Raw genomic sequence first — 27960 nt, 5'->3', positions numbered from 1 at the left:
CTGTGTTGGCTTAGCAAACCAGTTTCCCCTGGCTCTGAGGCTGAGGATAGCATCAGGTAACATCTGAGACCAACAACAGAGTTCCCTCTGCTTTACTGTCACTCACTACCTGCTGCTCCCATGGATATGTTCGGTTAAATGCCTCCGTGTATGGCTTTCTTCTCATTCTGTGACTATAAAAGCTCACGTCACCACTTCAACATGAGAACGTGTAATTTGGGGCACCCTGAATCCATGTTCCCAGGCCACAGTTATTCATGTTTGGTTTCATATTCATGCTCATCTTCTACCCCATGGAGTGAGAGTTGTTGTTTACATCAACACATTCATCGCTCTCTCTGGAGAAAAGAATCCATGGTACAGAGAAGATGCTTGCCAAAGCACCTATAGTCAGGACCAAAATAAGAGAGAAAAAGCCAAGCAGGGAGTGGGCTCCCAGCTCCTCCACGGAGAAGCGCTGAGGAGGCAAGATGGCCGTGCATTTGCTGCCTTCATCCTGCTCCAAGAGTAGCCTATGTGGGTACTCTAAACCGATAGGGCCACTGAAGAGAACTGGGTGTGTTTACCAACAAACATGAATGCTGCTTTGCAGTTGTGATGAGCCCTAAGGCAGCTCAACACTGGACAGTGATGCTAAAAGCCATATTAGAGGAAAGCTCCAGCTTTACACAGCCAAAGGCCACTCCTGCACAGAGAGCCACCCTGTGTGCTGCCCAGGCCTGACAAGAGGTGCCACTGGGAGTGAGCAGAAGTCCACACTCGTTAGAAGTATTCTCTGTGGCCAGCTATCCTGTCCATGCTGAGGCATCTCCTCAGCGGAGGGCACAGGTTGCGATGCCCTTCCCATAAGAAACAGAATGCAGCTTCTGCAAGGAGGTTCTTTCTTTCTTTCTTTCTTTCTTTCTTTCTTTCTTTCTTTCTTTCTTTTTTTTAGGGACACCCCACACCAGCATCTGTTTCCATGCTAAGAGGACTACCTGGCCAGAGCTGACCTAAGTGACATAGCCCAAGGCAGGGATGCCTAGAGGGGTCAACAATCTAGTGACCAGAGCAGAGAGTTCAGTCAGATCCCATGCCAACCAGTCTAAAAGAGCACATAATGTCTAGATTTTGGTGACACTAGGACTATAAAGGGGCTAACCATTTCCAGTGCGCCACGTGGGATGACTACTACTTGAATTCAGAATTGGACCCATGGTGAGGGCTGGGTCCTGACACTGTCACTGTCGCTCCTTCCAACTGCCGAGGCCAGCCCTGTCCACTCACCTGTCTAAATATCTTGCTGTAGAGGACCGCACACAGGGCTGTGTTGTGAGTCGTCATCTTCCCTGTTTTCACGGGGCCCTGGGATTCCAAGTACCCTCGGAGGATCCCAATCTGTCGGGTGGGGAGAGACCCACAGTGACTAAAGCCTTGAGGAGAAACCTCCAATACCATCACATCTAAACATCTGTGGATGTGTACCCCCACGGGGCTCCTCAAAGACTCAGAATTCTGTTTCTTCTCTTTCCCCTCTCCAAGGTCCCTATTCCCAGGACTGGGACTCCTGATCCCTCGTGTCCCAATAACCCTGAGGCCCAAATCCATGGTCCTCTTGCCTTCTGAGGAGCTTAAGCCTTCCCGAGCTGTTTCCTTTGTAACCAGCATGGCAGACATGAGGATATTCTAAGGACACATTTGTGCCTTCCATCTGACTATGGGACTGTTGAACTGATGGGCCTCAGAGGAATGGGAATTTCCCAGGGGATCTCATACTAGGAGGAGGAAAGGTGCCAGTCAGAGGGAGGACTTGTCTCCTGGAAAGAGATGCCACAAAGTTCTACCAAATCTTCAGACCATCCTAGAGGATGAGAATAGGCTTTAGATAGCGCTGGGTCAACGGTGGGTATGCCCAGCACTTGCCTGGGGCTGTTTAGATACTGGCCCTCTAAATAGCTCTTGGATCTCACTTCAAGATGCCATAAATCTCCTTTTTCTGTTTTCTACTGATAATTTGGCTCTTTTAACTGGCTAGCTGAGGACCTGACTCAAGGCACAGATTGTGACCCACAAAATTACTAATACCCTCAGGAAGCCTTCTGTAACCAGTCCAGTCCCATGCAGAAAAGACCTCCTGTGCCATGCACCCTTACAACCCAACACCGTCACATGACCTGCATGTTCTACTGAATGAACCTTACCTTAGTAAATATATTTAACATCCCAACAAAGCTGGGGGTTAAATGCTGTCACGGCCCCACCCAGGGAGCCTATACTAATGCCTAGAATGAGTGGAAATGAACTTCAAAGGTCTGGTTAATTTTTTAAAAATACTAACAGCCAGTACAACACAAAGCAGATAGTAAGCACCTACCTCCTATCTCTCCACAACCCTGCTGCAAAGGGGAGGGCCAGCCATGTGCACAGAATGACACCTGTGACCCTTGATAGAGCAGCCAAGCCACTCTGAGGCTCAGTACATGGCCTCAGTAAAGCTCTCTAGACAGAACATCCTGTCTCTTGTCCACTGGGCTCTCATGTGGTACCAGGCCATACCATGGCTCTATCCAGTCCTCACCTCTTTCCATCCTCAACGTCAGGCTGACCCAAGGGCACCAGGCAGGTCATAGTTCACAAGCACTCTTCCTGACAGTTTTCTCCAGGGCCTGCCTGCCTTCCTGAAGTTCACAATTACAACTGATGGGGCCAAAGGAGCATGGAGAAATGACAGGAGTGTCCAAAGGGCGCTTGAGTGGGGATGGAATAGGGGCAGCAGGGTAGAGAAGAGGACGAGCTGGGGTCCAGAATCTACTCTCAAGGAAGCGCAAAAGCCAGAGCCCCATGGACTCCAGGGCCAGGCCAGCACAGGACAGACCCTGCTAGCTGTGCCTAACTCCCAGGACAGCCACTCACGTTGTAGGTGCTACAGATGAGGGTGTTGTCCTTGTGTATGTAGGCACTGGTTATGGGGCAGTTGCCCAAAGGAAAGAGATTCCCACTGAAGGACTGGGGGCACACATATTCCTGCAGGTCCCACACTCGAATGTTCTGTAGGGGATAGACAATAGGCAGAAGGGTCTGCAGATGCAGCCAGCACCGTAAGCCCTGGGGATGCCCCTGCAAGCAAGGTCATCCATGTATAATGTGTCTGCTGTTGCCACAGCCCAGCCTAGAGAAACTAAACTAATGCCCAGATGATCCAGGTTCTCAGTGAGTGGGGAAGAACAGAGCCTCATCCCTGGTGTCCTAAGCACCTCTGTACTACCTGCTCTCCTAAGCTCAGCAAGCTAAAGCAAAGACAACAGGCAGCCCAGACTCTGCCTCCCGTCTTCACTTGCTCCCCCCACCCCGACTCTAGGCTAGTTCTAGACTCTACCAGAGCATCTGCCTGTGTGTCTTTGACAAAGCCTGAGACCAGGGCCAGGAAAGCTCCTCTATGACACAGACTCCTCCCCATACTGGCTGAGATACATTATCACCCATGGTGAGTGTCTTTTTCCCGGGAACAGAGCTGGAGGTATGGGGGACAGAAGCACACGCTTCATGAGGGTGACACCTTGTCCATGGAAATGCTGATCAGGATGCTGGTGTTGTAGCTGTTCATGAGGAGGTGCGTCACTGATGTCCGATGTCCTTTCATCATCCACACAGACATTTTTGCGACCAAGGGGTTCCACAGGCGGATGTGGGGGTCATAGCCACCAGTTGCTGAAGCCAAGAAATGAGTATTAGTAACCAGGGCCTACGCCGGGACCTTCATCCAGGGCCAGGCCGGGGCTCCAGCCAGAGTCGTCATGCTGGGGAAGGCCACTGTGACCTATCGCTGTCCCTCTTGCCCTTTCCTCTCTATCTCTGTCTCTGACAGGGCCTGAGTCACACCACACCTCCAAGTGAGTAGATCACAGGAATCCAGACAGAGGACAGGAGCTACAGAGCCCTGTCCTCAGATCTGACAACCCCGGGCTGCTGCATCCCACCCCATCCCCAACTCTGCTTCTGGGGAGCACAAAGATTACTTACCCAAAAAGCTCCTGTCTGGACAGAATTCAAAGCAAAGAATTCCTTTTCTTAAAGTCAGTGATGGTAACCTAGGATATAAAATCAAGGGGTGGGGGTACATGCAGGGCTAAGATCAGCAGCCTGGGCCTGGGAAAGGGGGGAGCTAGGTTCTTGGTGGGGAAGGAGTGACTAATCTCTCCACCCATGAAGAAGAGCGGCCTCAGAGCTGCCCAGTTACACACACTTACACACACACACACACACACACACACACACACACACACACACACAGTACCCAAAGTATAGCCTAGCATGACTGGTGAAGTAGCAGATGCTAAAATCAGTAGCTCATGGGGATGTACCTACAACTTACAAAGAAAAAGCCCCCACACATGAGCAAGTCTTTCCACTTGTAAAGTGTTTTTGTGTTGTTCCAAGAACAAAGTTTAACATGATTTTACATCTACCATCTACCACCCCCAGTCATGCATCCTCTAAGCCAGGGCACAAATAAAAAATAAGTAAAAATAATAATTAAAAAAGCAGCCCATGGCCAACAGCACTGCGCTCTCACTCTGTGCTGGCTGATGTCACAGGTCACCCATGCTCACACATGCAGTCCTGGCCCTGATGAGATGAGAACACTAGAAACAAGAGCAAGGGTGCACAACAGTCACACACCTGCAGAGGAAGGAGGGTTCTGCTGCCAGGGCCTGGTGGGCACAACAGGAAATGGCTCAAGACACCCAGGAATGAGAAAGAGGAGGAAGGGCTAGACAGGCTCAAAGGTACAAGAGACCCTAATAGGATCCCAGGGCCGTCAGCCCCCACACACAGGCCACTCAATTTTCTCCATGTTGACCAGAGTTATAGCCAGGCCAACTCTCCCTTATCACCTTCACGCCACACCATGGCTACTCTAGAGCCCCTTAACTTCCATCGCAGCCTCCCAGCTGTTTCTTTCTTTCTTTATTTATTTATGTATATGAATGTTCTGTCTGCATGTACACCTGCAGGCCAGAAGAAGACATCAGATCCCTGTGTAGACCGGTGTGAGCCATCATGGGATTGCTGGGAATTGAACTCAGGACTTATGGAGGAGCAAATAGTGCTCTTAAGCACTGAGCCATCTCTCCAGCCCCTCCCAGCTGCTTCGTAACCTCCAGCCTTGTTTCAAAATTCCAAGGACACATCAAAGCACATCTATTCCATGCACTGGTGAGCCAGAGATGTGGGCCAGTGAGACAGCTTAGTAGGTAGAAGCCCTTGCTGCCAAGCCTAATGTGCTGGGGTCAACTCCTGGCACCCAAACCCCATGGTGGGCGAGAGCCGCCTCCCACAAGTGGTCCTCTGACCTCCACAGGAGTGCAGTGCTATGTGTCACCATCCCTATAGTAGGGACATGTTTGCTTTGGTTTGGTTTGGTTTGGTTTGGTTTTAAACAAAAGACAGATACCTCCCTCTATGTGTTTATGTGCAGAGAAATTTTCTGGAACAGTCACCAAGATAGCATAGAAGGAATTGCTTCAGACTGAATCACTCATCTGTGCGACAGGCACCCACTGGCTCCTGCTCCCTGCCAGGACTCAAGAGTCACTGTGCTCCCTGCCTTACAGTCCTGTCTCCTGGAGCAATGTACAGGAGCAAGGAAATGGATGGAGCCAGGAGGGACAGTGGCCAACCGTGAGGAAGCCTGCAGGGGAAGCAATGGGGAAAACGGAGTGACTCACTTTAGATAGCCTCTCTAAAGAGCGTGATGGGAGGCAGGAACCTGCAGGGGGGGTTTGACCAAGGGGAGCATTATAGGGAGAGCCCGGCTTCAGACTGAGGCCGCAGTAAGTCCAAGGTTATAGGGCTGGCAGAAGTGGTCAGAGGCAAGGTAGGCGGGGCCTGGACTATGAAGGGTTTGTGGAGGGCCCCAGCTGGGGATGTGTGGATGGTTGTGTATAGGGACAGCAGACAGAGAGAACCTAGTGAGCAGTGACAACGTCTTCAGGATGGCGGTGGTGGAAGAAGTAAGGGAAAAAGGAGGGGAGGCAGTGTGGGTCAGTTCACGCACTCCACACTAGCTCCTACAAGCCCAAACCCTGACCCTACACCAGCTCCACTTCTGCCTTCAATCACCTGAAGAGCTCAGGTAAGACCAACTACAGGGAAGCTGGCCCCTCAGGGCCCTGGGAAGCTGAGGCTGACTCCACAGGGTCAGGTTCAGCTACTTCAAGTCTCACTGCAATGGTTATTCCCCCAAAAGGGCAAGTGCCAGAGACCAACAGGCAGCCAATACTGCCACCTCCTGTCCTCAGGTGGTACTGCACAAAGACTGGGAGGGAGGGGCGGTGTTGTGGACAGAAAGTAGGTACAATACATCCTCCTAAGTATTCCAACCTCTCCACCTCCACTCTTGGCTAACTCCAGGTCACCGTCATGCGTAGCCTGAACTATTGTGATAGTTTCCTCCCTGGTGTCCCCACCTCTTCCTGGTCCTTGGGCTTGAAGACATACATTAGACCCACCATCCCTCTGCTCAAAACCATCTGATTCCAAAGAATTAGAACAAGGCATTCTGGGGACTTGGGGAAATATTAACTTGGACTAGTTCCCAGGTGATAATTATAGCTTTTTTATGCCCTTATGCATATATTTGAGATTTTTAAAATAAAAATGTTAATTAAGAAAACAACAGGTGGTGGTAGCACATGCCTTTAATCCCAGCACTCAGGAGGCAGAAGTAGGTACAACTCTGAGTTCAAGGCCAGCCTGGTCTACACAGTAAGTTCCAGGATAGCCAGGACTACACAGAGAAACCCTGTCTCAGGAGGAGGAGGAGGAGGAGGAGGAGGAGGAGGAGAAGGAAGAGGACACAGGGGACGGTAACGCATGCCTTTAATCTCAGAATGCAGGAGGCAGGGAGATCTCTGTAAATTAGAGGCTAGCCTGGTCTACATGGGGAGTTCCAGACCAGTCAGGGCTATACAGTGAGACCATGTCTCTAAAATTAAAAAAAAAAAAAAATATATATATATATATATATATATATATATATATATTTATATATATATATATATATATATATATATATAAGAAGGAAATAAGATAAAACAAGGGAAAGTGTGGGCTTTATCTCAGTGATGGAGTACTTGCCTAGTAAGCACAAGACCTTGGGTCTGGTCCCCTAGCACAAAGGAAAAACAAAACACGAAAGGCAGATATGGTGGTTCATGCCTATAATCCCAGCACTCTGGTGACAGAAGCAGGAAGATGACAAGTTCAAGGCCAGCCTGAACGACACAGCAAGGCTCTTTCAAAATCCAAACAAAAATATGGAGAAAGAGAAAGAAAGAAAGAAAGAAAAGAAAGAAAGAAAAGAAAGGAAGGAAGGAAGGAGGGGGAAAACACAGCAGGGACAGAGAAGCAGAAGGCATGAGGCAGCGGGCGGTGGGGGGTGAGGGGGGCCCTCAACTCTGGGCCTGCAAGTCTAGAATGGAAAGATGAGCAGGTGAGAAAAGGAAGGCAGCAGGACCAGCCTCCAGGGGCCGCGGTGAGGTGACCCTCTGGCCTCCTCCTGCCATCAAATGCAATACAATTAAAATCCCAAGAATGAAGGAAACATGTTTGAACCATCTCTAAGAATACATGTGTGTGCTTGGGAGGGGTCTCTTTCTGCATCGTGGCTTGCTGTGGACAGAGAAGATGTGCCTTGTGCTAGCCTACCTGACTTATTCTGAGGGTGGTAGTTCTGTGGTTTGGTTTCACACTGTGGATCAACATATGCCACCCAAAGTGTTATCAGCTCAGAGAATCCCTGAGGTAAAGGAGGTGGGCACTGGCTTCACCCCACAGGTGAGAAAACCGAGGCCCCCAGGGGGAAGCCGGTGGCTTTCACTACTTCAGTCAGAAATGTATACTGAGCCTAGCACAGGCCTGTAATCCTAGCCTTGCAGGTTGGAGGCAGGAGGATCAGAAATTCGAGACCAGTTTGGGCTACATGAGGTCCTGTCTCAATGTTCACTTCAAAAAAGAGAGAGAGAGAAAAGACGAGACATGCCTTTTGTGTACCTCCTTAACATATGCTGGAGTTGATTTGGGTTTTGTTGTTTGTTTTTAATAAGTTGGTAGGTAAAACAGGAGGACTGGTACTGGCCAGGTCGCTCAGTGTGAGGACGTGAGTAGGATTCCCGGAAGCCAGGGAAAGTTGGGAATTGTAGTCCGCCTCTGTAATGCAGTATTTCTACAGCAAGCAAGAACCTTCAGGGTCTCAAAGGCCAGCCAGTCTGGTGGACACAGTCATCATGAACAAAGAGGCCTTGTTTCAAACAGTGGGGGTGAGGACCAACGCCTGAGGTTGTCCTCGGGCCTCGACATGTGCACTAAGGCATGCATTTCCTCCCCCACCCCCGCCTTCAGACATAAGAGAGAGACAGAGACAGAGAGACAGAGATGAGACAGAGACAGAGACAGAGGAAAGAGGCCTGTTATCCTTTTGCCACCGGAAGATAAGTGAGTGAAAGTAGAAAGTGAAGCCCAGCCAGCTATGAGCCTCCAAACAGGAACAGGTTGGAACTGAGAAGGCAGACCAGTGCAGCCTTGGTGAGTCTGGTTAGGAGTGAAATGGAGACCCGCGAAGTGCCAACACTGAAGAGATGTCTGACCAACCAAAGAGAATCGAAAATAAGGGTCCTGCCGAGACCTCGAAACCCACCCCAGCTCCAGGGAGAAGACCAACGGACAACCCTCCCAAACTAGAGGTCTTAGAAGAAACCTACTTGCGGAAGTCCTAGGCCAAGGAGCAGGAAAGACCCGCCTCTTGCTGCTTCCTTGGCCCCGCCTCCCAAGGCCCCGCCCCTCCCGCCCACTCCCACCTACCCGCCGCAGGGCTTTGCTGTTGCTGCCACGTGGGGAGCAGTTTTCCTCCAGCCTCAATCCCAAGGCCTTTCCTACCCACGCGCACATTTGCCCGCCTTCCCAGACAAAAATAACGTCCAGTCCCACATAGTCTCACCCCGTGCCTCGCAGAGCAGCTCGGGAGTGCGCCCTCTTTGCCTGAAAGGGATACAAACCTCATCCCCATTCTGACAAGGTCTTGACTGAACTGGCCGCTAGATCCCGGTATGTCCTCCTCGGTCAAACTGCCACCAGCTGGAGCTCTCGGCTACTTCCGCTCCACCTGGCTGGGCAAGTCCCTGGGGTACAGGAAGTAGGACAGGGATTGAGGCCCACCCACTTTCCCTTCAGCGGGGATCCAGACAAGCATTACCCATCATTCACGTGAGGCCCTGTTAACTGCGACAGCTGCCCAAGGCATGCTGGGACACTCTCCCACCTCACTTCGGTGCTGCACTGTGTCCCTTCACCCAGTGGGATACTCACAGCTAGGAGCTATCCTCTCCTTCACTTCCCCATCTCCCCAAGTTCGTGTTCTCTTTTTTCCCTTCATTCACAAACTACTACTGGACAATTGTGTTATTTTTCCTTCGGTGTTCATGTTCAGACACCAACCCCTACCGCTCTTGCCAGGACTAAATATCCATCCTCAGCCTTCTGGTTGTCAGCTTTCCCTTCCTCAAGGTACTCTGTGGTGAGGGGGACGCCAGTGCAGGGGCTGCACTCCTGAGCACCTTGGTGTAAGGGACGCTGGGACCCTTCCCCTTTTACCCTGCCACAGAGTGAGGGGGGGGAGGGTAGATGCCGATGCCCAGGCTGTAAGGACCACCTTCTCCCTCTCTTCTGATGTGAGGAGGAAGTTGTTTGTCTCAGCCAGCAAAGAGCATTTTCTCTCCCTCCCCCATTTGTGTGTGTTAGAGAAATGCGTGTTTAACATGTGACATGCCCCATCACATCTGCCGCAAATAACTGCCACTAAACTTAAGGCACAGTTCCCCAGGCCTTTTAATTTTTAAATTTGTTTTGTCTGTATAAGTGTTTTCTGTGGATGTATGTATGTGCGCTATGTGTGTGCAGTGTCCAAGGAGGTCAGAAGAGGGCACTAGATCCCCTAGAACAGTAGTTGGAGACAGTTGTGTGTTGCTATGTTGGGTGCTAGCATTTGAATGCAGGTCCTCTGCAGGAGCAGTCAGTGCTTTTAACTGCTGAGCTGTCTCTCCAGCCCTACCAGGTTATGCATGCATCAACATACACATTCATATATTTAACAGAAATGTAATTATAAATATACTTTTGCAGTTATTTTATTGCCATTTTCAGTAAGTTTTTTTTTGTTTTTGTTTATTTTTTGTTTTTTTGTTTTGTTTTGTTTTTGTTTTTTCCAAGACAGCATTTCTCTATGTTATCTTGACTGTCCTGCACTCACTTTGTAGACCAGGCTGGCCTCGAACTCATCAAGATCCGCCTGCCTCTGCCTCCCAAGTGCTGGGATTAAAGGCGTGCGCCACCACGCCCAGCTCAGTGTTCTTTTTTAAATACCACATCCTAGCTGTCTTTTGTGTTTCTTTTTTCTGTTCACTAAATGTATCTATGCCCAAAGCTTATCAATCCCCAAATTTTCAGACATTTGAGTTTTATTTCTTGCCTCATGTCCCCTTCCCTCCCTGCTCCTTTTTCTGGAGAGGTTTCTGCTATTCCCCTTGGTTACCCTGGATCTTGGCTTCTCGCCCTTCCTCTTGCCTCTTCGCTTTCCCTTGGTCCTGACTTGAGAGTTGTCAAGACACCACTGGAGAGGACTTCTCGGCCAGTCTTCCGTGTTTCTCCCCATTGCCTTCCCTAGTGCCCTTCATGCCACTCAGTCTTCCGAGCCAGATGTGTATGATCTTTCATTTGCCTTGTTTTCCTTCTATTTTCTCTCCACGTTCCCTCTCTCCCTGATGCCTCCTAGGAGCCCTGTGGTCCAGTCACATGGCTTACTTGTCAGTCCCCTGGTTTTGGCAGTTTCTTCTGCATTGCTGGCAATTCTGCTCTCTGAGAATGCCTCCTAACTCTCATCAGGTCTGGGGTCCCTGCTGGTCTAGTGCCCCGATCTCTTAACCTCTCATTAGAAACATGGCTGGAGTGTGTTGGGGGTGTGTGTGTGTAGTGGAAGGCCCTCGGCAGGACCTTGGATGCGTATCTACCTCTGGATCTGCTTCTCCTTAGTAGTGAATGGCTCACGGGATCATCACATGCCCACCAAGCGCCTGGATGCTACAGATCCTGGATTTAAGCTAGGAGTAAAGTAACCTGAGAAGCTTCACGGCTTCAGCGGGCTGGCCTTTCTATCCATTCTAGAAGGCTCCACTGTAAACTTAGGGAGGGTCTCTATGGGAAAGGGAATGCTATGAGACACTTGTCTGTGGACAAGAGGCAGCCATTGTCTCCTTTGACCTTTTCCAACCTCCTAGGTCAGTTCTGAAGACTTGCGTTAAAGTGTCTGTGATCACTCATCTTAGGCCAAGGATGTCTTCTGAGAAGTTAAGAGCGAACCCTCGGCCTCAAAAGGTAAGAACGCAGCACAGTGAGCAGAAGGAGAGGGCACTCGGGAGCCATGCGAAATGTCACCTGCCAGCCTCCAAGTCCACTGCCCTCCAAGATGTCACCAGCATAGGGCCACTATGTTCTGCACCAGGCTTGCAAACCTAGGTATTAATAGGGCCACGTGGTAACTTAGGTGAGCCTAAGAAGCAGGCTCCTCTTCTCCCCTCTCCTCTCCTCCACACCCCAATACTAAGGCTGGAGCCCAGGACCTTCAGTAAGCCAGGCATGTTCGATACTGGCCTGTATCCCCAGTCCTACTGCTTTGCTTTTTTTTTTTTTGGACACAGTGTCTCATTATGTAACTCTGGCTGGCCTAGAACTCACTATGTAGATCAGGCTGGCCTTGAACTCATAGAGATCTGCCTGCCTCTGCCTTCCGAGTGCTGGGATTAAAGACACAGAACCAGGGTTACGTTATGAAGCCTCACATTCGTGGCTGCCCTGCCTCAGCCACCCAGGTACTGGCTGTGATTGCTGGTGTGTGCTTTCATCACCTCACATTTAACTTGGCAGTTTCTTTGAGAGCACAGCACTGACCAAATGACACACACACACACACACACACACACACACACACACACACACACACACACGGATATCAATTCACAGTCTGTTCATGGCTGACACTTAATTTTGCCTAGCAGAGTAGTGATAGTGGTGAGGTGGGTTATATATGTCATCATCAAGCCAGATGTATATCACATTATCTGTTCAGTGCATGGAACCAGGTAATATAGAGACAGTGCAAATTGTGATTAGGTTTACTGAATGTGTCCCTCATCTTCCTAAATCTCATTCCAAGATATGTCACAAGAGCCACCATTTACTGTGAAGCCACTTTCCTGGGCCTTCATGTGGTTTCCTGTGTCATTTAGGTCTTGAGAACCCTGCAGGCTGGGTGCTATGGATTTCTGTTTTTCAGGTGGAGAAATCTGTGACTCAGAGAGGTGATGAGAAATGCCCAAGATAAAACAGCTTCAAAGTGGGAGAGTTTTTGTAATTCCAGCCCAGAGTCCAGGACTCTGTAGCCATGGGCTTCCTCTCAAGCCTGCTATCTGCGTGTATAGATGGGAGACATGCCAGAGTGGCAGATACGATCGGAGCCTGGGGAATGTTAGAGCTGGCGGTGGTGGCTCTTAACTGAAGGTTAAGAAAAAGTTGCTTAGAGAAAGTGCTGGCACGTGGAGGTTAGACTCAGGGCAGGAGGGCAATGCTGTGCATAGCATGCAGCCTCAGAAGCAGAACACCTGCTCTGTTAGATTTTTGGGTGCAGTTGGGATGCCTGGGACATGGCATGTGCCTTGAAAGGCAGAAGCCTCTGAAAGTGAGGCTGTGAAGGGCTCTGCGTGCTAAGCTTAGGAGCGGGAAGTGGAGGGAGCAGCTATGCAGTGTGTCAGGGCCAGGCAAAGTCATGGCCGTATTTGCCTCCTAGGAAGAGAGACTGATACCAGTGCTGAGAGATGGACTGGAAAGGAAGGACAGACAGACCCCAGGCTTGTAGAGGACACATTGTGCTTGAGCCTGCCATAGGCCAGAGTTCGGGCTGGGCTGGGGGCTGGGACGTGGATATCAAGAAGAACGAAGAAGAGGAGCAGTAAGCAGGGACAGGGAGGACAGGGAAAAGCTGAGGCTGTGCTGGCATTCCCAGCGGGCCTCGGGGAGAAGGAAAATGTCAACTCCATCTGGCTCTGTGAAGGCAGGATTCTCAGCTCTGTTCCTTGTTGGGCCCGCAGTGCCTGGTGCTCATCAGCATGTGTAGATCATGAGGGACTTAGTGGACACCCATAGGAGCCCAAGCATGTTTGCCCCTCTGCTGTGGCTGCAGTTCATTAAAGAGTTTTAAGCAAGCTGGGTGGCAGACTGCAGTAACCCCAGCACTTGGGTGGTGGAGACAGGAGGCTCTGAAGGCCAGCTTGGGCTACATAGCAAGGCTCTGTCTCAATAAATAAAGCAAACTAAAAGTTAAAAAACAAAACAAAAAATGGAGCCCATGTCACCTAACCTTGCTGACCCAAACACAGCATCCATAAGAGGACAGGGGTTACCTCCCCACCACCACAAGAAGGACTTTAGACCTTTCTCTGTCATCATAGGATTAAAACACATCAGAACTAATAAGGAAGCCCCACTGTTTTGAGCAGTAAGCAACACTGTGCACTCAGCTACTTCCTCACAGATTCCCCCTTATAAACCAAACATGCCAACAAACATTTGGCTCGGAGAACTAACTTTCTTAGTGCCTAGTTCTTGTGGTCATATTTGTCCCAGCTGGCCAATCCAGGTGGATCCCAAGACAATGAGACTTCTGGCGACCCGCTGCAGAAGAGCAAGGAGACCCATCAAAGGACCCAGCAGCTTGAGATGAGCCTGGGCGACCTACAAAAGGTGTTTGAGAAGGAGACAGCCGAGACTGGAGGTATGGCCGTGTTGTAGCCTGGTTTCTGTGACTCCCACCGAGTGCTCGTGATCTCATAGTTTCCATGGGTCTGGAGTGAGGCCAGGGCTGAGCTGCCTTCCTGCTCAGGATCTCAAAAACCACAGTTTGGAAGTCAGCTGGAGCCATGTTGTCATCTGAGGCTTGACTTGGGAAGGACTTACTTCTAAGCTTACATACACTGTTCTAGAAATCAGATCCTTGAAACTGTGGTATAGAGACCTTTCACTTCTTTCTGGCTGTTGCAAAGAGGTTGCCCTTAGCTCCCAGAAGCCACCCCACAGTGGCTGGCCACGTGGGATTTACCTACATGACAGATGGCAAGGCTTGAGCCAAGGGTAGAACTGCACTCACAGGAGTCACAATTTGTGTCATGGGACGGTGGCAAAGATGTGATGCCCTGTTGTTTAAGAGCAAGTCAAAGGTCTCACCCTAAGCAGGAGGGACCACAGGAGGGTGTGAACAGCAGGACCTGCCCATCCTGGGGCCTCTGTATGGGTCTCTAATCTGACTCCTCAGATACTAATTTGAAGAAGAAAATATTCTGAGCTGAGGAAGCATTTCACACCTGCCCAGCCAAGCACTAGCTTAGCCTCTCTTACTAGATGTGCTCCGGACACTTACTCAGCCTCTGGAGCAAACCCTGCTAAAACAATGCACATTTTGAAATAAAGTGTGGGATATCCCATGAAAGCAAGAAATGGCGATTATATGTGTTTGCACCATTGTAAAATAGAAATGCCCTAAGCTGGGGACTATGTGTTATTACATAGCCTTCTTTTTATATCTGAAGGACTTGGCATTGTGCCTTGGAGCCTCCTAGGCAACCCTTCTAATGGGCCTAATTTTGTTTATTTACCTTCCATTGATGTTTTGGGGATACCCTCTGCATATCAGACCTTTTCTCTCCTGGCAACTTGATTTATGCCCTTTGGGATGATAACTCCTGAAAGTCAAGTAAGATTAAAGGCCTCGTCAGTCTTGAGTTGCTACACTATGGATGCTAGTGCTGGGCACATCTACTTTCCTGTTCATTTGAATTTTTCAGCCACACCGTGCAGAGGGAGGGAGAGAGACAGACAGACAGACAGACAGACAGACAGACAGACAGACAGAGACTGAGAGACAGAGGCACAGAGAGAGTGTGCACATGTAGAGGCTAAAAGCTGGCATCAAGATGTCTTCTATTGCTTTTCACCTTACTTGATTGAGACAGGGTCTCTTCACCAGAGCAGAGGTTTCTTCTTTTGGCAAGGCTGGCGGACGGCAAGCACCCAGGATCCAGCAGCCTTTGCCCTGCTTAGGACTAGGGCCACAGGCATGTGCTTCCATGTCTTGCTTTGTACATAGGCTCCTCATATCTTCATATGTGCTTTACCACAGAACTGACTTCCCCACCTCAGATTTTTATTTTGAAAACTCTGGCCATGGTGTTAGTTTGCGGAAGGACAATTCCCTCTGCATTGATGGAGGGTTAGGAAATCAGGCTGGCTTTTCTCTCTAGTTCCTGTGACAGCATGGAAGCCTCGTAGCCCCAGCTCTATGTATTTGAGATGGTCATCTCTCCCATTGAGTACATGTTCCCAGGCTTTGGTTTGAGCCCCAGTCTAGTATGGCAGGGACAATGGCGCTGTTCTGTTAAAGATAGTGCAGGGTGGTATGCAGACCGTGAGCTCTGGGGACAGATGCTGACATTCCTCTTTACCCCCAACTTGCTGGCGGTGTGACCTTGGGCAGACAACCCCCATTTCCTCCAAGTCCCTCTTATGCCGCCAGCATTCATAAGGTGCAGAGAACAGAGCTGTCACTTCCTGGTGCCCACAGAAACACTTGCACCAGTGTTTGTTGAGTGATAATGGACTGGGAGATACTGAAGGTGTCAGACAATAGGAAAGCCAGGCAGCGGGGATGGCAGCATCCTCAGACAATCCTTAGGAAGAAAGGCATCCTTGTAGAAAAAGTGAGGGGAAGTGCAGGGAGTGCCATCCATGTTGTGCAAAGGCGCAGTAGTCGGTGAAGTGAGGTCACTATGGCTGGAGCCGAGTATGAAGGATGTCGTGGAAGATGGTACTTTCTGAGAGGAGCTAGATACTGCATAGCCTTGCGGCCACCGTGAGGCTTCCAGTGTTTGAAGGAGTTTTAGAAGTGATTTTGGGGGCTGGAGAGATGGCTCAGAAGTTAAGAGCACCGTCTGCTCTTCCAAAGGTTCAGAGTTCATTTCCCAGCAACCACATGGTAGCTTACAACCACCTGTAATGTGATCTGGTGCCTTCTTGTGGTGGGCAGGCACACATGTGGGTGGAATACTGTGTAAATAATAAATAAATCTTTCTTAAAAGAAGTGATTTTTTTTTAAAGACCTAATTACATTAAAAAAAATTAGTCAGGGCCAATTGACACCTTTGCAAACAGATTTCCTTATAAACATTAGAACCCAGCTCAGGGAGAAAGTCTTCTATGCTTGCCTTGCCTTCCTCCTTTCTCCCCCCCCTCTCTAGGCAAAGGTTGTTGTTGTTGTTATATTATATTATATTATATTATATTATATTATATTATATTATATTATAATTACTGTCTTTCTGAAACAGGATCTCGTGTAGCCTCAGTTGACCTTGAACTCTGAACTTTCTGCCTCTGCTCCTCCTCCTGTGCTAGAATCACAGGCATGCACCATCATACTGACAGGCATGCACCCTCATACTGACAGGCATGCACCCTCATACTGACAGGCATGCACCCTCATACTGACAGGCATGCACCCTCATACTGACAGGCATGCACCCTCATACTGACAGGCATGTACCCTCATACTGACAGGCATGCACCCTCATACTGACAGGCATGCACCATCATACTGACAGGCATGCACCCTCATACTGACAGGCATGCACCATCATACTGACAGGCATGCACCATCATACTGACAGGCATGCACCCTCATACTGACAGGCATGCACCCTCATACTGACAGGCATGCACCATCATACTGACAGGCATGCACCCTCATACTGACAGGCATGCACCATCATACTGACAGGCATGCACCATCATACTGACAGGCATGCACCCTCATACTGACAGGCATGCACCCTCATACTGATAGGCATGCACTCTCATACTGACAGGCATGCACCCTCATACTGACAGGCATGCACCCTCATACTGACAGGCATGCACCATCACACTGACTAACATTTTTGTTTTCTTAAATTGCTTTTAAAAAACGAACTTAGTGGGCTGCGGTGGTTGCTGCTCATCACTTGCACTGGAGGTGCCTCTGGTCTGTGGAGACTTGTTGCTCTAGTCTGTATCCCTTGATCCCTTGAAGTGGGATTTGGAGTTTTGAGAGGCTCTGTCTACCCTCCCTCCTGCTGTGGGGGAAACACAGTGGTAGATGTTTATGAGGCATCACTGAGCGTGGGTGGGCAAATGAGATGGGAAAGATAATTGCGTGATGGCAGAAGCCTCAGGAATTAGTGAGCCTGTGCTAGGCTGGATGCTGGAGGCTGAGGGAAGAAGAAGCAGGACCAAGCTTGTGACTGATGAAGGGTTGGGGAGGGGCTGCCTCCTAGGCAACTGCACCTCTAGCTAGAGTTTCTCCCACCCGCCTCCCTTGAGGGGTCCAACTGACAGTCACAGGCAGGAGGCAGAGAGTGTGTGGAGTGGGGTGCCTAGAGCCTGCAGCAGGCGAGGGTCACATGACCTGTGACTGCGCACCCATGTCTTTCTCTCTCAAAGCCCTGAACAAGGCAGGGTTCGTCAGGGTCATGATGAGGGTGCTGAGCAACATGACGGAGGAGATGCTCGAGGTGCTCTTCTTGAAGGTGGACTCCGACTGCAGTGGCTTTGTCACCTGGGTAAGGAGGGGGCCCTGCTGCCACAGGAGGCTAGGAGAAGCTAGACAGTCCAGCCTGGATGTCTCAGCGGAGCAGGCAGAGGCTTAGAGATGGGAGGCGGCAAGTATCAGAAAGTCCGTCTGGACCCTGGTACCAGTTGGGGTACTTGCCAGGTGAAGGGAAGCTTGGCGTCTCTGAGGGGTCTCCCTTGAGGATTCTGTGAGGTGGGCTCATTGGCCCCCCATGTTGAGACCTCCGTGTCCGGCATTTGCTCTTCACATCCGAGGTATAGCTAGCTAGCCTCCCATCCAGGGTGGGGGATCTGCATCTGTACCATGACAGTATCATGGCCCTTTCTTGTCACCCAGGGACAGGCAAGCTTATGGCTGTTGAATCCAGAACTGTCAGGTCTTCATAACATAGTAACAATGCATTCAACAGAGCACATGACATTAAGCCTACAGAAACGTGCAGAGCCTGGTCAGGGAGACTGATGTCATAAAGAGGACGATGAGGAACCATGCCCAGAACTTTGTATATTCCCCTCTTGGCAACTCACAGGATCCAGAAGAAATAGTGGCTGGGAAATTTAGGCTCAGAGCCATTAGGAACTTTGTTTCAGTGTTACAGAGCTGGCTACCTGCTGAGCCCGTATTTGAACCCGGGGAGTGTGCGTTACCAGTCTGTGGGGTAACTGCAATGAACACCTCCTCATGGTTTAGACATAATGTTCCCAGCATTCTCTGTCCATCTGCACAATGATTCTTACCAGCTCTTCTTTTTGTGGTGCTAGGGGTGGAACTCAGGGCCTTGTGCACACTAAGCAAGTGTTCTGCCATTGAGTTCCCTCCTCACCTTCCCTCCATCCCTTCCTTTCTCACTGAGATGAGATGTTGTGCATGTGGGTCTTGAACTCTTGGACTCAGGTGATCCTTCTGGGTAGCTGGGACTAAGATGTGTCAACATTCCCTGTTCCTATTTCTTGTTATGGCTTCATATGTTTGTAGCTTGGCCATCTTTTCCTGGGGCTGGCCACTGGAGCCCAGAGTTGCAGATGTCTGTAGGATAGGTGTACCTTCGTAGCTGTGGACCCTCCCTACTGTCAACTTGGTGATGGACTTAGACACATCAGACATGGTGCTTCAGTTGGATTGCCCTGTGTGCGAAGCAGAGGTGACCAGGAGCTTTCCATGGGTGTCTAGGTAGTGTGCCTGTGCCCGAGGGCTGCTTACTGTTATACACCATGCTTGGCACATTTGAGATTCAAGCACAAGCCCCTTGCTTGGCTACGTCCCCAGTGAGTGCTCAGAGGACAGCCTTCAGAGCCACCTGCACTGTAGAGATTTAAGGGAAAACACTGTACAAGGCTTGGGTCCTCAAAGGCAAACATCAAGACCACCGCCAACGTCTTCTTCCCCTCGCTTTGTCTTTCCGAGGCAGCAGAAGTACGTGGACTATATGATTCGTGAGTTCCAGGGCAAGGAGAAGATGAGGAAGAGCCAGTACCGCCTGCGCTTCCACCTTCCCATGACCATCATCCCCCTGTAAGAGACTCTTCCCTGCAGCTGCAGTGTGATGGAAAAGTGCAGGTGCCAGTCCTGCAGGGAACCCCCTCCGCAGTCCACAAGCCTCGCTGCTAGCCCAACCAAGGTGCTGGGTGGCCTGTTGTCCCTTCAGTTTGTCCTTCACAAGCTATGGGTGATCATGACGAGAAAGAAGGTGGGTAGCTTGTCCCCTAGTCACAGAGGAGCTCAGAGAGGCCAGCCTGATGGCTTGCCTAGGCTAAGAGGCAGGAAGGGGCGGGGCTGTTCTGCATGCTTGTCCCCGCCTCTTCTGAACACTACGCAGTTTCTCCTGTTTCCCTGGATGGGGCCAGTGCTGAGCGAAGCTGGCAATTTCCTCCCCAGAACTACAGATGGCTCACACGTGTGCAGCTTGGATTCTCCTGGGAGGAAGCTACTCATAGACTCCCCGGCCAGGCTGTGAAGGCCTTGCAAGGCCTTGCTGACCCTTTGGAGAGGGTGGCCTTGGCTCTGCCTGAGCAGCTATTTACTCTGCTGCTCCCCTCCCCCCACGGTGCTGCTCTCCCCCCTCCCTCTCCCTTCCGCCCCCACTACGGCGTCCACTGAAGTTTGGCCTTGAAGAGCTTCTGTAGCTGATGACCCACAAGAGAAGAGCAAACAGACTTATCTGATACAAGCTTTAAGTTTTCGTGGGATCCCTCCTAGGGAAGTGAAAACACAGAGGCTGTAAATCCTCAGTGATTGCTTGCTAGGTTTGAGGAAGAATGGAAAGTTATGGGGAAATTGCTTATTTAACTTTTGAGACGACGTGCATCTCAAGGGCTGGGGCTGGCCCCTAATCCGACATGTAGGCTGAACTGATCCTCCTCCCTCTGCTGCCCACGTGCTTGGAGTCTAGGTATGATCCGGTTTCACGCAGTGCTGGGATCAAATCCTAAGCTTTACACGTCCCAGCCACGCCCTCCTCTAACGGATCTAAATCCCCCATTTTCCCTGGGAAATGAGGGCACGGCAGGGGAGGTGTAGTAACTGGAGGAGATGTGGCCAGCCTGCCCATCCCCAGTCCTCTCTGTGCCCTTGGCTTTTCAGAAGTAAGGTGGCGGTGCGTGCCTGGAACCCCAGCACTCAGGTGGTAGAGGCAGGAGGATCAAAAGTTCAGGGTCCCCTTCAGCTGCAGGATGAGTTGGACACCAGCCTGGTATACACGACACCCTGTTTCAGAAAAGAACAAGAAAAAAGATCGCTCCCACTTGCATCTTATGTCCCAAACACACTGCTGCTCAAACACCTTCAGCTGAAAAAAATATGTAATGGTGCAAAGCACCATGCTTTGGAATGGCACGTCTCACATTTTATCAGCCTTTTCCTTTCTATGCTGTGGCCCTGTCTCCCCCGCTGGCAGTCCTCCCCTAACACCCTAGGGACCAGGGGTGGTTTGTTGGCTTGCAGTGGTTCTCAACTTTCCTAATGCTGTGACCCTTTAATGCAGTTCCTCATGTTGTGGTGACTCCCCATCCCCCACTACTTTTGTTGCTTCTTCATAAGAGTAACTTTGCTACTGCTTTGGGTTGTAATGTAAACACCTGATATGTGGCCCCTATGAAAAGGTCATTTGACCCACACCCCCCCCCCCAATGGGTCCCGACCCACAGGTTGAGAACCACTGGCTTAGTGCTTGGCCCTCATCAGCCAAGGCTCTTGAGCTCGGCTGCCTGCGGGACTCCTTCTCCTTTCCTGGAACCACCCTGGGGTGGAGCGCCAGCAGCCTGGGTTGTGTGGCTAGGGTGCCAGCTCCTGTGGAGCACAGTTTGGTGAATCTGTGGTCTGTCAGCGGGCTGAGGGTGGGCGGGCCCGGGTGGGCGGGCCCCTTAGAGAGCCACACCTTAGTGCAGGTTGTAGAAGAGCGAGATCTGGAGGTTGTCTCCGCCTCTGGCTGACTGGAGCTTTAGTGGAGAGGGTGCTTAATGGAGATCATAGAAGAGTAGCTGGTAAAGAGAAATTGTGGTTGGGAGTTAATTGAGGAGTAGCTGATTAAATATGAATAATGAGAGTTTTTATAACTGTAATTTTGACATGAATTCTTGGCTGGATGTAACTTCCTCCACCAGTCTTTCTGTTTCTTCAGAGCTCAAGAATGTTTAAAATCTGGGACCTAAATAAATAAATAAGTAAATAAAATGCCAGGACACTTCTTTTATTTGCTCTAATTTATTTCTACAGCCTACAAACCCAGAGGGAGCTTGGATTTGATGGAGAAAGTAGCCCGAATAGCCAAGCAAAGTTTAGTTAATTTTATGAGTGAGTGACTCTTAAAAGTCAGCTTACCATTACTGAATCTGGGCTGAGCACACACCCAGCACACCACCCTCTTTGATCCCTTCCCTGTCCAGAAAGGGAGAGGCGTGGCCACACATGGGTGAGGAAACAGACCTCCCTGAGATGCCATTCCCGTGGCTGTGTTAGCTTCGGGCTCACCTCTCTGTTCCTCACAGTCTTTGGTCTTGATGGAAGAGGCAGACATGAAGTCCTAGAGAGAGACAGCTGAGAATCGTGGTAACTCTCAGTGCAGAGAAGTAGGCCAATGGCAGGAGACGGGGATCTACAGCTAGAACGCGCGGCTCTGCCCTCCCTTCTTGGAACTGCAGTGAGACACGAACTGGAGTTGTGTTTCCCAGTGGCATGGCTTCCCCCTTAGCCTCAGTCAGCTCACGCCTGTGTTCAAGCTTTGGAAAAGGCCCCAGAGGAGAGATGAAAGCACTGGGGCTTAGTTCCAGCTAGCTAGGCCTGAGTGGGATGCAGGTGATGTATCCTACCTTGCCCTGCTGTGATCCAAGATGGGCAGATGACATGGGGGACTGGGAGCCCTCCGAGCCAGAGAGCTGGCCTTGCAATCCCTGGCAGGGAGCGCTGACGCGTGCTTGGCCTTTTTTGATCCAGTTGAAGTCCATTTGGAGAAGGGACAGAGTCCAATGTCCCTTGGAGCTACCTTCAGTTTCTTGGTGTGTGTGTGTGTGTGTGTGTATGTGTGTGTGTGTGTCTGTGTGTGTGTGTGTCTGTATGTGTGTGTGTGTGTCTGTGTGTGTATATGTGTGTGTGTCTGTGTGTGTCTGTGTGTGTGTGTGTCTGTATGTGTGTGTGTGTCTCTGTGTGTGTGTGGTGTGGTGTGTGTGTCTGTGTGTGTCTGTGTGTGTGTCTGTGTGTCTCTGTGTGTGTGTGTCTGTGTGTGTGTGTGTGTGTGTGTGGTGTGTGTGTGTCTGTGTGTGTGAGCACATGTGTGTAGCAGTCCCCTCTGGCTGACCTCTTGGTTCATGCAGACACTTCCTTTCTCAGTCATGTCTGCATGTTTCTTGCCATCTACAGGCGCCATGGGAGCGAGGTTGTGAAAGTGGCATTTTTAACCCAACGGTTTAAAAAGTTGGGGTGTTTCCTGACTGTCACCAAGGATGGGAAACTGCAGTTCTGGTCTGAGACCTTTTCAATGATGAGCCTCTTTCGGGTGAGTGGGACACTCTTGGGGTTGGTGGCGCCTCTGCTGTGGCACCCTGAGGAGACTTGCCCTTGGCACTCATTATCCCGGCAGCCAGGCCCTGAAGTCACGATTGCGACTTGGCCATGGGACCCTCACACTTGTCATCTGCTAAGCAGAGTCCCGCCTGGATGTCTACTAGGCGCCTCCAAAGCAGTTCAGCCAAGGAGCGTGTCCCTGGAGTCCCCATCTCAATGAGTGTTAGCCTCCAGCCTCTGTGCCAGTGCCCACCGTCTCTCCTTGCCCTGACATACCCCTCTGTCCCTAAGTCCAGCTGATTGAAACCTTTATCTGGATCAGGCAGAAAGTCATGGTGTCTGGGCTCTGGGGTCCAACTTCCTACCTATACCACGCACCAGCTGTGGGATGCTGGCCGAGATGTCTGCCCAAGGAGGCTTGGAGTAGTAGCCCCTACCTGGGCTGTGGGGCACTTCATGGTATAGGGCCCAGGGCATGCTTGAGCAGGCTGAGGCGTTCAGTGAGGACAGAGGAGTATAAGCCAACATCATCAAGGCATTTCCGCTATCGCCTCATGGCCTAGTGCAGTAAGGAACGACGCATCCAGGCAAATCTGCTGTGCACTTGACACTGCCAGGCTAGTGGAGGAGCCTGCAGCCAATAAGGAAAGCCCTGCTTTCCAGGGCGTATGCAGAGCACTGTCAACACTGTGAGGGACTTCACACATATGTGGCCATACTTGCTTTACACTTGCAGCAGGGTCCAGCCTTTGTAGGAGGAGAGACCTGCAGGGGGTAAGGTCTGTGGAGGCTTCATTACTCTTTCACGTGTACATGCATGCACGTGTGTGTGTTCGCATGTGCACTCCCGAGCCTGTGGTTTCTGGCATACTCTTGTCTTCCTTTTCTCCACATGTGCGTGGAAGGACATGTTAGTCGACTGATCTCCTGGCCGTGGCTGCTATATGTTACCTCTGTGGCCCTAAGGAGGCTGAGGAAGCCTTCGTGGGAAGTCTTGAGAGTCCTGGAGGGTCTTCCTGGAGGAGCTGGTTTAGGGTTGGATGTTGGCAAGGGTGGGCCTTCCAGCACCATTGGTGAATGCCCATTGGGGGCTTGCTGTCAGGCAAGTGGGAGGCTTGGGAGGTGGGCTTGGCCTTAAGTCACTGGGATCATGAAGATGGGTGACTGCTGGGCCCATTTTACAGATGAGGGGACAGCCTGGAGGAGTTTAGCCAGGGCCCTGTTCCTAGTGCTGGCATTAAGGCTCCATGCCAGGGCTGTGCTTGCTCCAGGATCTTGTGTGGCAGGAAAGATCCCTGTGCCTCTCTGCACTCTGCTAGCAACTTTCTGTGGCCTGAGCCTCCTCTGTTCTTCTTCTGCCAGCTTACCCAGCCCCAGCAGTTCCTCCACCAGAAGATGTGGGTTGTCGACATGGTATATCTGCACAACATGAACCTCATTGCAGTTGCCTCGACTGGGCTAAAGATAGGTGAGTCCCCAGGGCTCTCCAGGCCTGCCCTTGGCTTCTAGCGAGCTGTGCACTTGGGACAGACCTGTTGGCTGAGCGACCGCGAGCACGGATGGGAGTCCACTGGGAATGCTCTTGGATAGAGAGGCTGTGGTCAGTGGGGCCTCTGAGTGTTGCTGTAAGAGGGTCTGGTGTTGGCCCACTGTGTTGGTGACTGCTTTATAGGCTGATGTGCTCAGTGAGTGCTGAATGTCTTCACGCACCGAACAGTTCACATTCTAAAGCTCAGCCCATGCCAGCCTCTCCGTTTGATTCCCACCTTTTCTGGCTGCTGCCTCCAGCCCAGGCCACTTTCTGCTCTCACTGGAGCAGCACTGCAGCCTCCTCTTGCTTAGCGCATCTCCCTTGAAGATCCCCATAGATACAAATAGGCTTTGAAATGTCTGTCTGCAGAAAACCTTTACACCCCCTGCCCCCACAAAGCATGGATGGAGGGAGGTCCTTGGTGTGGCTCATGAGGCCAGGACGGTCAGGCCCCTGCTGCCCATTGTTTTCCCTGGACCAGACCTTCCTCCTGTCATGCCACGCCAAGGCTACCATGACCTTCTCTTGCCCTTTCTGTTGGGCACTGTGGGTCAGTGTGTGTGCTGTGTCTTACTCCCCACGCACCTCCCCACCCCAGAGCTTCTACTTTTCCTTTGATTCATCACAGGTGTTAATTCCTCAGAGACCTTTCTGTGAGCACGTAGTCCAAATCAGGTGTGCCTCTTAAAAAAAATTGCACAAGACAAGGCCCTCTCCCTGTCAAGCCCCTTCATAATGTGGTCGGATATTTGTAAGCGTGAGTCTTTGGTATCTGTCTTCTTCTCTGTGCTGGAGAGGACATTCATGTGTGTACCCAGCTAAATGGGATGGAGAGCAGCTGTAACAGCCAGTGCCCAGGTTTCCGCCCTGGTCCTGCTACTCAGTACATGTGTGGCTTTGTGCAGTTACTTTACTTTCAAGGGCCTTAAGCTATCCAGAGGGAAAACAAGGTAATGCTCTGATCTCTCCTGAGTGTGGGTTAGTGATTGGATGGGTGAGGTGCTTGGCATACACTGGGTACTTTAGCCAACGCTGTCCTTATCAAGAGGACAGACTGTGACACAGTCAGAGAGGCAGCCGATCATAAGCAAGGGCTTGAGCAGTTTAGGAGCTTGTTGCTACCCATGATTCCTGCTGGTCTGTCCCTTCACCCTCCGCCTGGCCCTGGCTTCTCACGCCATCAAGTTCTGCTGACTGAACTGCCGTGGTCTGCTCAGAGAGTTTGGTCAAGGCCAGGAGCAAGGGTGGAAGGGCACCATTGTGGGCCTTGACCTCTGTGGCTCAGCCCAACTAGCCCTGCTCTGTGACCCATATCCCTTCTGGGGTGGCTGGGCCTGTAGGAAGCAGACACTTGAGGGCCTGTCATTCAAACATGGGAGGCTGCTTCTTAGCCTCATTATGCCAACTGAATTGAGGCTGAGGCTGCCAGAAGGAGCCAGGCTTCCAAAGTAGTGAGGTTTAGTCAGTAGCAGCTATGTGTCAGGGCCTCATGGAAGGCTTTTGGGCAAGATGAAAATAATGTTTTCAGAAGATCAATGTCAGGCAGGCTGGTATCAGACAATGAGGGATGCAGTGAACCTACACAAAACTACAGTACAATCCCTTTCTCATATACATCTGCATGTTGTGAATTTACCTGGTCTCTGATAGGCTTTGGGCTTCCAAGCTCTCACCCCGATGAGGGGCAGTGAGTGATGGGGAGGAGAGGTGGCTGTCTCTGTCTGCTCTAAACACCCAAAGGGGCTCACACACAGACAGACTAGCAGAAGCCATGGGGGCCAGAAGTTGCCTGCTACCCACATTACCCAGGGCTCGGCCCTTGTTCCTTCATCTGTGTATCATGGCCACAGTCACTCAGCAAAGCAGAGCCTGGGTGCTGTGTTAGATGCCAAGGATACCACAGGTGCCATGCAGACATGCTCCGTGCTCTCACACAGCTCTCAGGCCAGGCCAGGCTAAGCCAGGCAAGCCCCTGTATTCAAATGCAACAGACATGGACTTAAGGCAGAGATAAAGGTGGTGAGGGGGACTGATAGGCAGGCAGCCAGGTGGGAGAATGCCAGTGGGCCTAGCTGAAGAGGAGGCCTTTCTAAGAAGTGGTCATGGAGCTGATCTGGGAGGGTTCTGGGGATATTCAAGGTAGGCAGAACAGGGGGTGGTGGTGGGACCCAGAGGTGGATGAGGTTGATGTATCTCTAGAGCTTAAAGCTGGCACGATTAGAGCCTGGTGGCTGGATGGGGCCTGCAGGCCAGGTAGGGGGAGGCACGGAGGTGGTGTTCAGGTATAGAAGATATGCTGGGCTGTGGAGGGTCTGATCCTATAGGACTTTACAGACTGAGGTCTGCACTGGGGCTTCGTTCTGGCTACAGTGGGGATCAGAGAGTAGTTTGCAGCTGGATCTTGGCTTCATGAATGGCTCTTCTGGACCTGCTACCCTTGGTTGCTGTGGTGACGGGTGGTGATGGGGAGGTGGAGTGGAGTGGCCTACATGGCCAGAGAGTTGGCAGGGAGTGCTGGGAGGTGCTTGCCACATCTAGAAAGCTCGCAGGCCTAGGACATGGCTCTTCGCTCTGTATGCCCCTCTCTTCTCTCCTTCCCAGAGTTCTTTGATGTCAGTAAACACAAATGTGTCCGGGCCTTCACCTTTACTGACCTGGATAGCTGTGTCAATGCCATGGACTATTGGTAAGTCTCACAGGAGATGGCTACAGTGGCACCTACCACATCGCTGGGAAAGGGGCTGGGACCCTAGAGAGGCACCTAGGAGAGATGGTTCTGAGCTCAGTGCCATATTGCCCCTTGATGCTTCTTTCCCTGGGTTTACACAGTCACTCCGTCCCCTCCCCCTCCCCTGCTTTCTTTTCTCACCCCATCAGCCACCAAGTGTTAGCAGAGGCTTGCCCTGCTACACTGAGGTCTTTGGGAAGTAAAGTGATTGAAATGGAACCTGAATTTTTAGTTCAGTGGTGACTGGGGTATGCTTGGCGGCTGGACAGAGGCCCAGAGCAAGGATGGAATCTGTTGGAACTGTCCCTAAGGTACACAGGGCCCTGGAGCACTAAGGCAGAAGGCTCCACACTGAGGGGGTCAATAACCTAAAAGCCTCAAGCAGCCGAGAAACTCCATGCAGGAAGGTTTGACACAATGATAATATCAGTAGTATCAGTGGGCAGCGAGAAGCAGGGAGGTCAGTTGGCAAGAGGTCAGCATGTCATCAGGACCTCCCAGGAGGTTCTGGCAAGGATGCCAGTGTGGTAAGGGCCTCCTTTATGAGCTTGGGAAAGCAGAAAGTAGGTCTGCAGAAAGTTCACTTTGTTTCCCTGTGGAACCCCGGTGCCCTGGCACAGTCTCCACGCTCACAGGGAGGCGGCTCTTGGTTGTTCTGATTAAAGGACAACCCCCTTCTGTAGAGCTCCATCTCCTCTCTCCTGTAACCGAGCACGCTCTATCCTCATCTCTTCCCAGGTCCGACTATCACAAAGGTGTGTTCTGCTTCGGTGACAGCAAGGGCAATGTCGTCATCTTCACCTCTGACAATGTGGCTAGTGGACTGTTCAACCCACTCATCCTTCCCCGGACCTCCAAATGGGGTAGCTAAGAGGCATGGGGATGGGCAGAGGCCTGAGGAGTGGGTAGACATGGGTGCTAAGTTGGCCCCGGTCTCTGAGACATTCTTGCCTCCGTGTTTC

General features: G+C 51.0%; 2 protein-coding genes across 9 annotated transcripts in view; one reads left to right on the top strand and one right to left on the bottom strand.

The window, feature by feature from the left end:
- The window catches only part of LOC311593237 (cilia- and flagella-associated protein 337-like), a 62589-nt gene extending 53405 nt beyond the window's left edge, over positions 1-9184 (bottom strand). For 2 of the 3 annotated variants that reach the window (XM_084774437.1, XM_084774436.1), the window contains exons 1-5: positions 9036-9184; positions 4000-4067; positions 3536-3687; positions 2893-3027; positions 1267-1377 (exon numbers count right to left, since the gene is read on the bottom strand). In XM_084774437.1, the coding sequence (XP_084630563.1) occupies positions 1267-1377; positions 2893-3027; positions 3536-3687; positions 4000-4067; positions 9036-9046 (477 nt within the window). In that variant the 5' untranslated portion in view covers positions 9047-9184. Of the gene's footprint in view, positions 1-1266; positions 1378-2892; positions 3028-3535; positions 3688-3999; positions 4068-8741; positions 8911-9035 lie in introns of those variants that run through there. The other variant, XM_084774438.1, reaches the window with a different exon arrangement.
- The window catches only part of EFCAB8 (EF-hand calcium binding domain 8), a 54351-nt gene continuing 35311 nt past the window's right edge, over positions 8921-27960 (top strand). For 2 of the 6 annotated variants that reach the window (XM_084774433.1, XM_084774429.1), the window contains exons 1-9: positions 8921-9084; positions 11310-11406; positions 13711-13858; positions 17615-17733; positions 19153-19256; positions 22596-22731; positions 24102-24207; positions 26872-26956; positions 27737-27861. In XM_084774433.1, coding sequence (XP_084630559.1) covers positions 11365-11406; positions 13711-13858; positions 17615-17733; positions 19153-19256; positions 22596-22731; positions 24102-24207; positions 26872-26956; positions 27737-27861 — 865 coding nt within the window. In that variant the 5' untranslated portion in view covers positions 8921-9084; positions 11310-11364. Of the gene's footprint in view, positions 9085-9313; positions 9387-11249; positions 11407-13710; positions 13859-17614; positions 17734-19148; positions 19257-22595; positions 22732-24101; positions 24208-26871; positions 26957-27736; positions 27862-27960 lie in introns of those variants that run through there. The other 4 variants (XM_084774432.1, XM_084774431.1, XM_084774430.1 and 1 more) reach the window with 4 other exon arrangements.

This window comes from Acomys minous (genome assembly GCF_964271855.1).
Source record: "Acomys minous genome assembly, chromosome: 3".
Lineage (NCBI taxonomy): Eukaryota > Metazoa > Chordata > Mammalia > Rodentia > Muridae > Acomys > Acomys minous.
The sequence above is the reverse complement of the archived record's forward strand: the minus strand, read 5'-3'. Positions and strand labels throughout refer to the sequence as shown.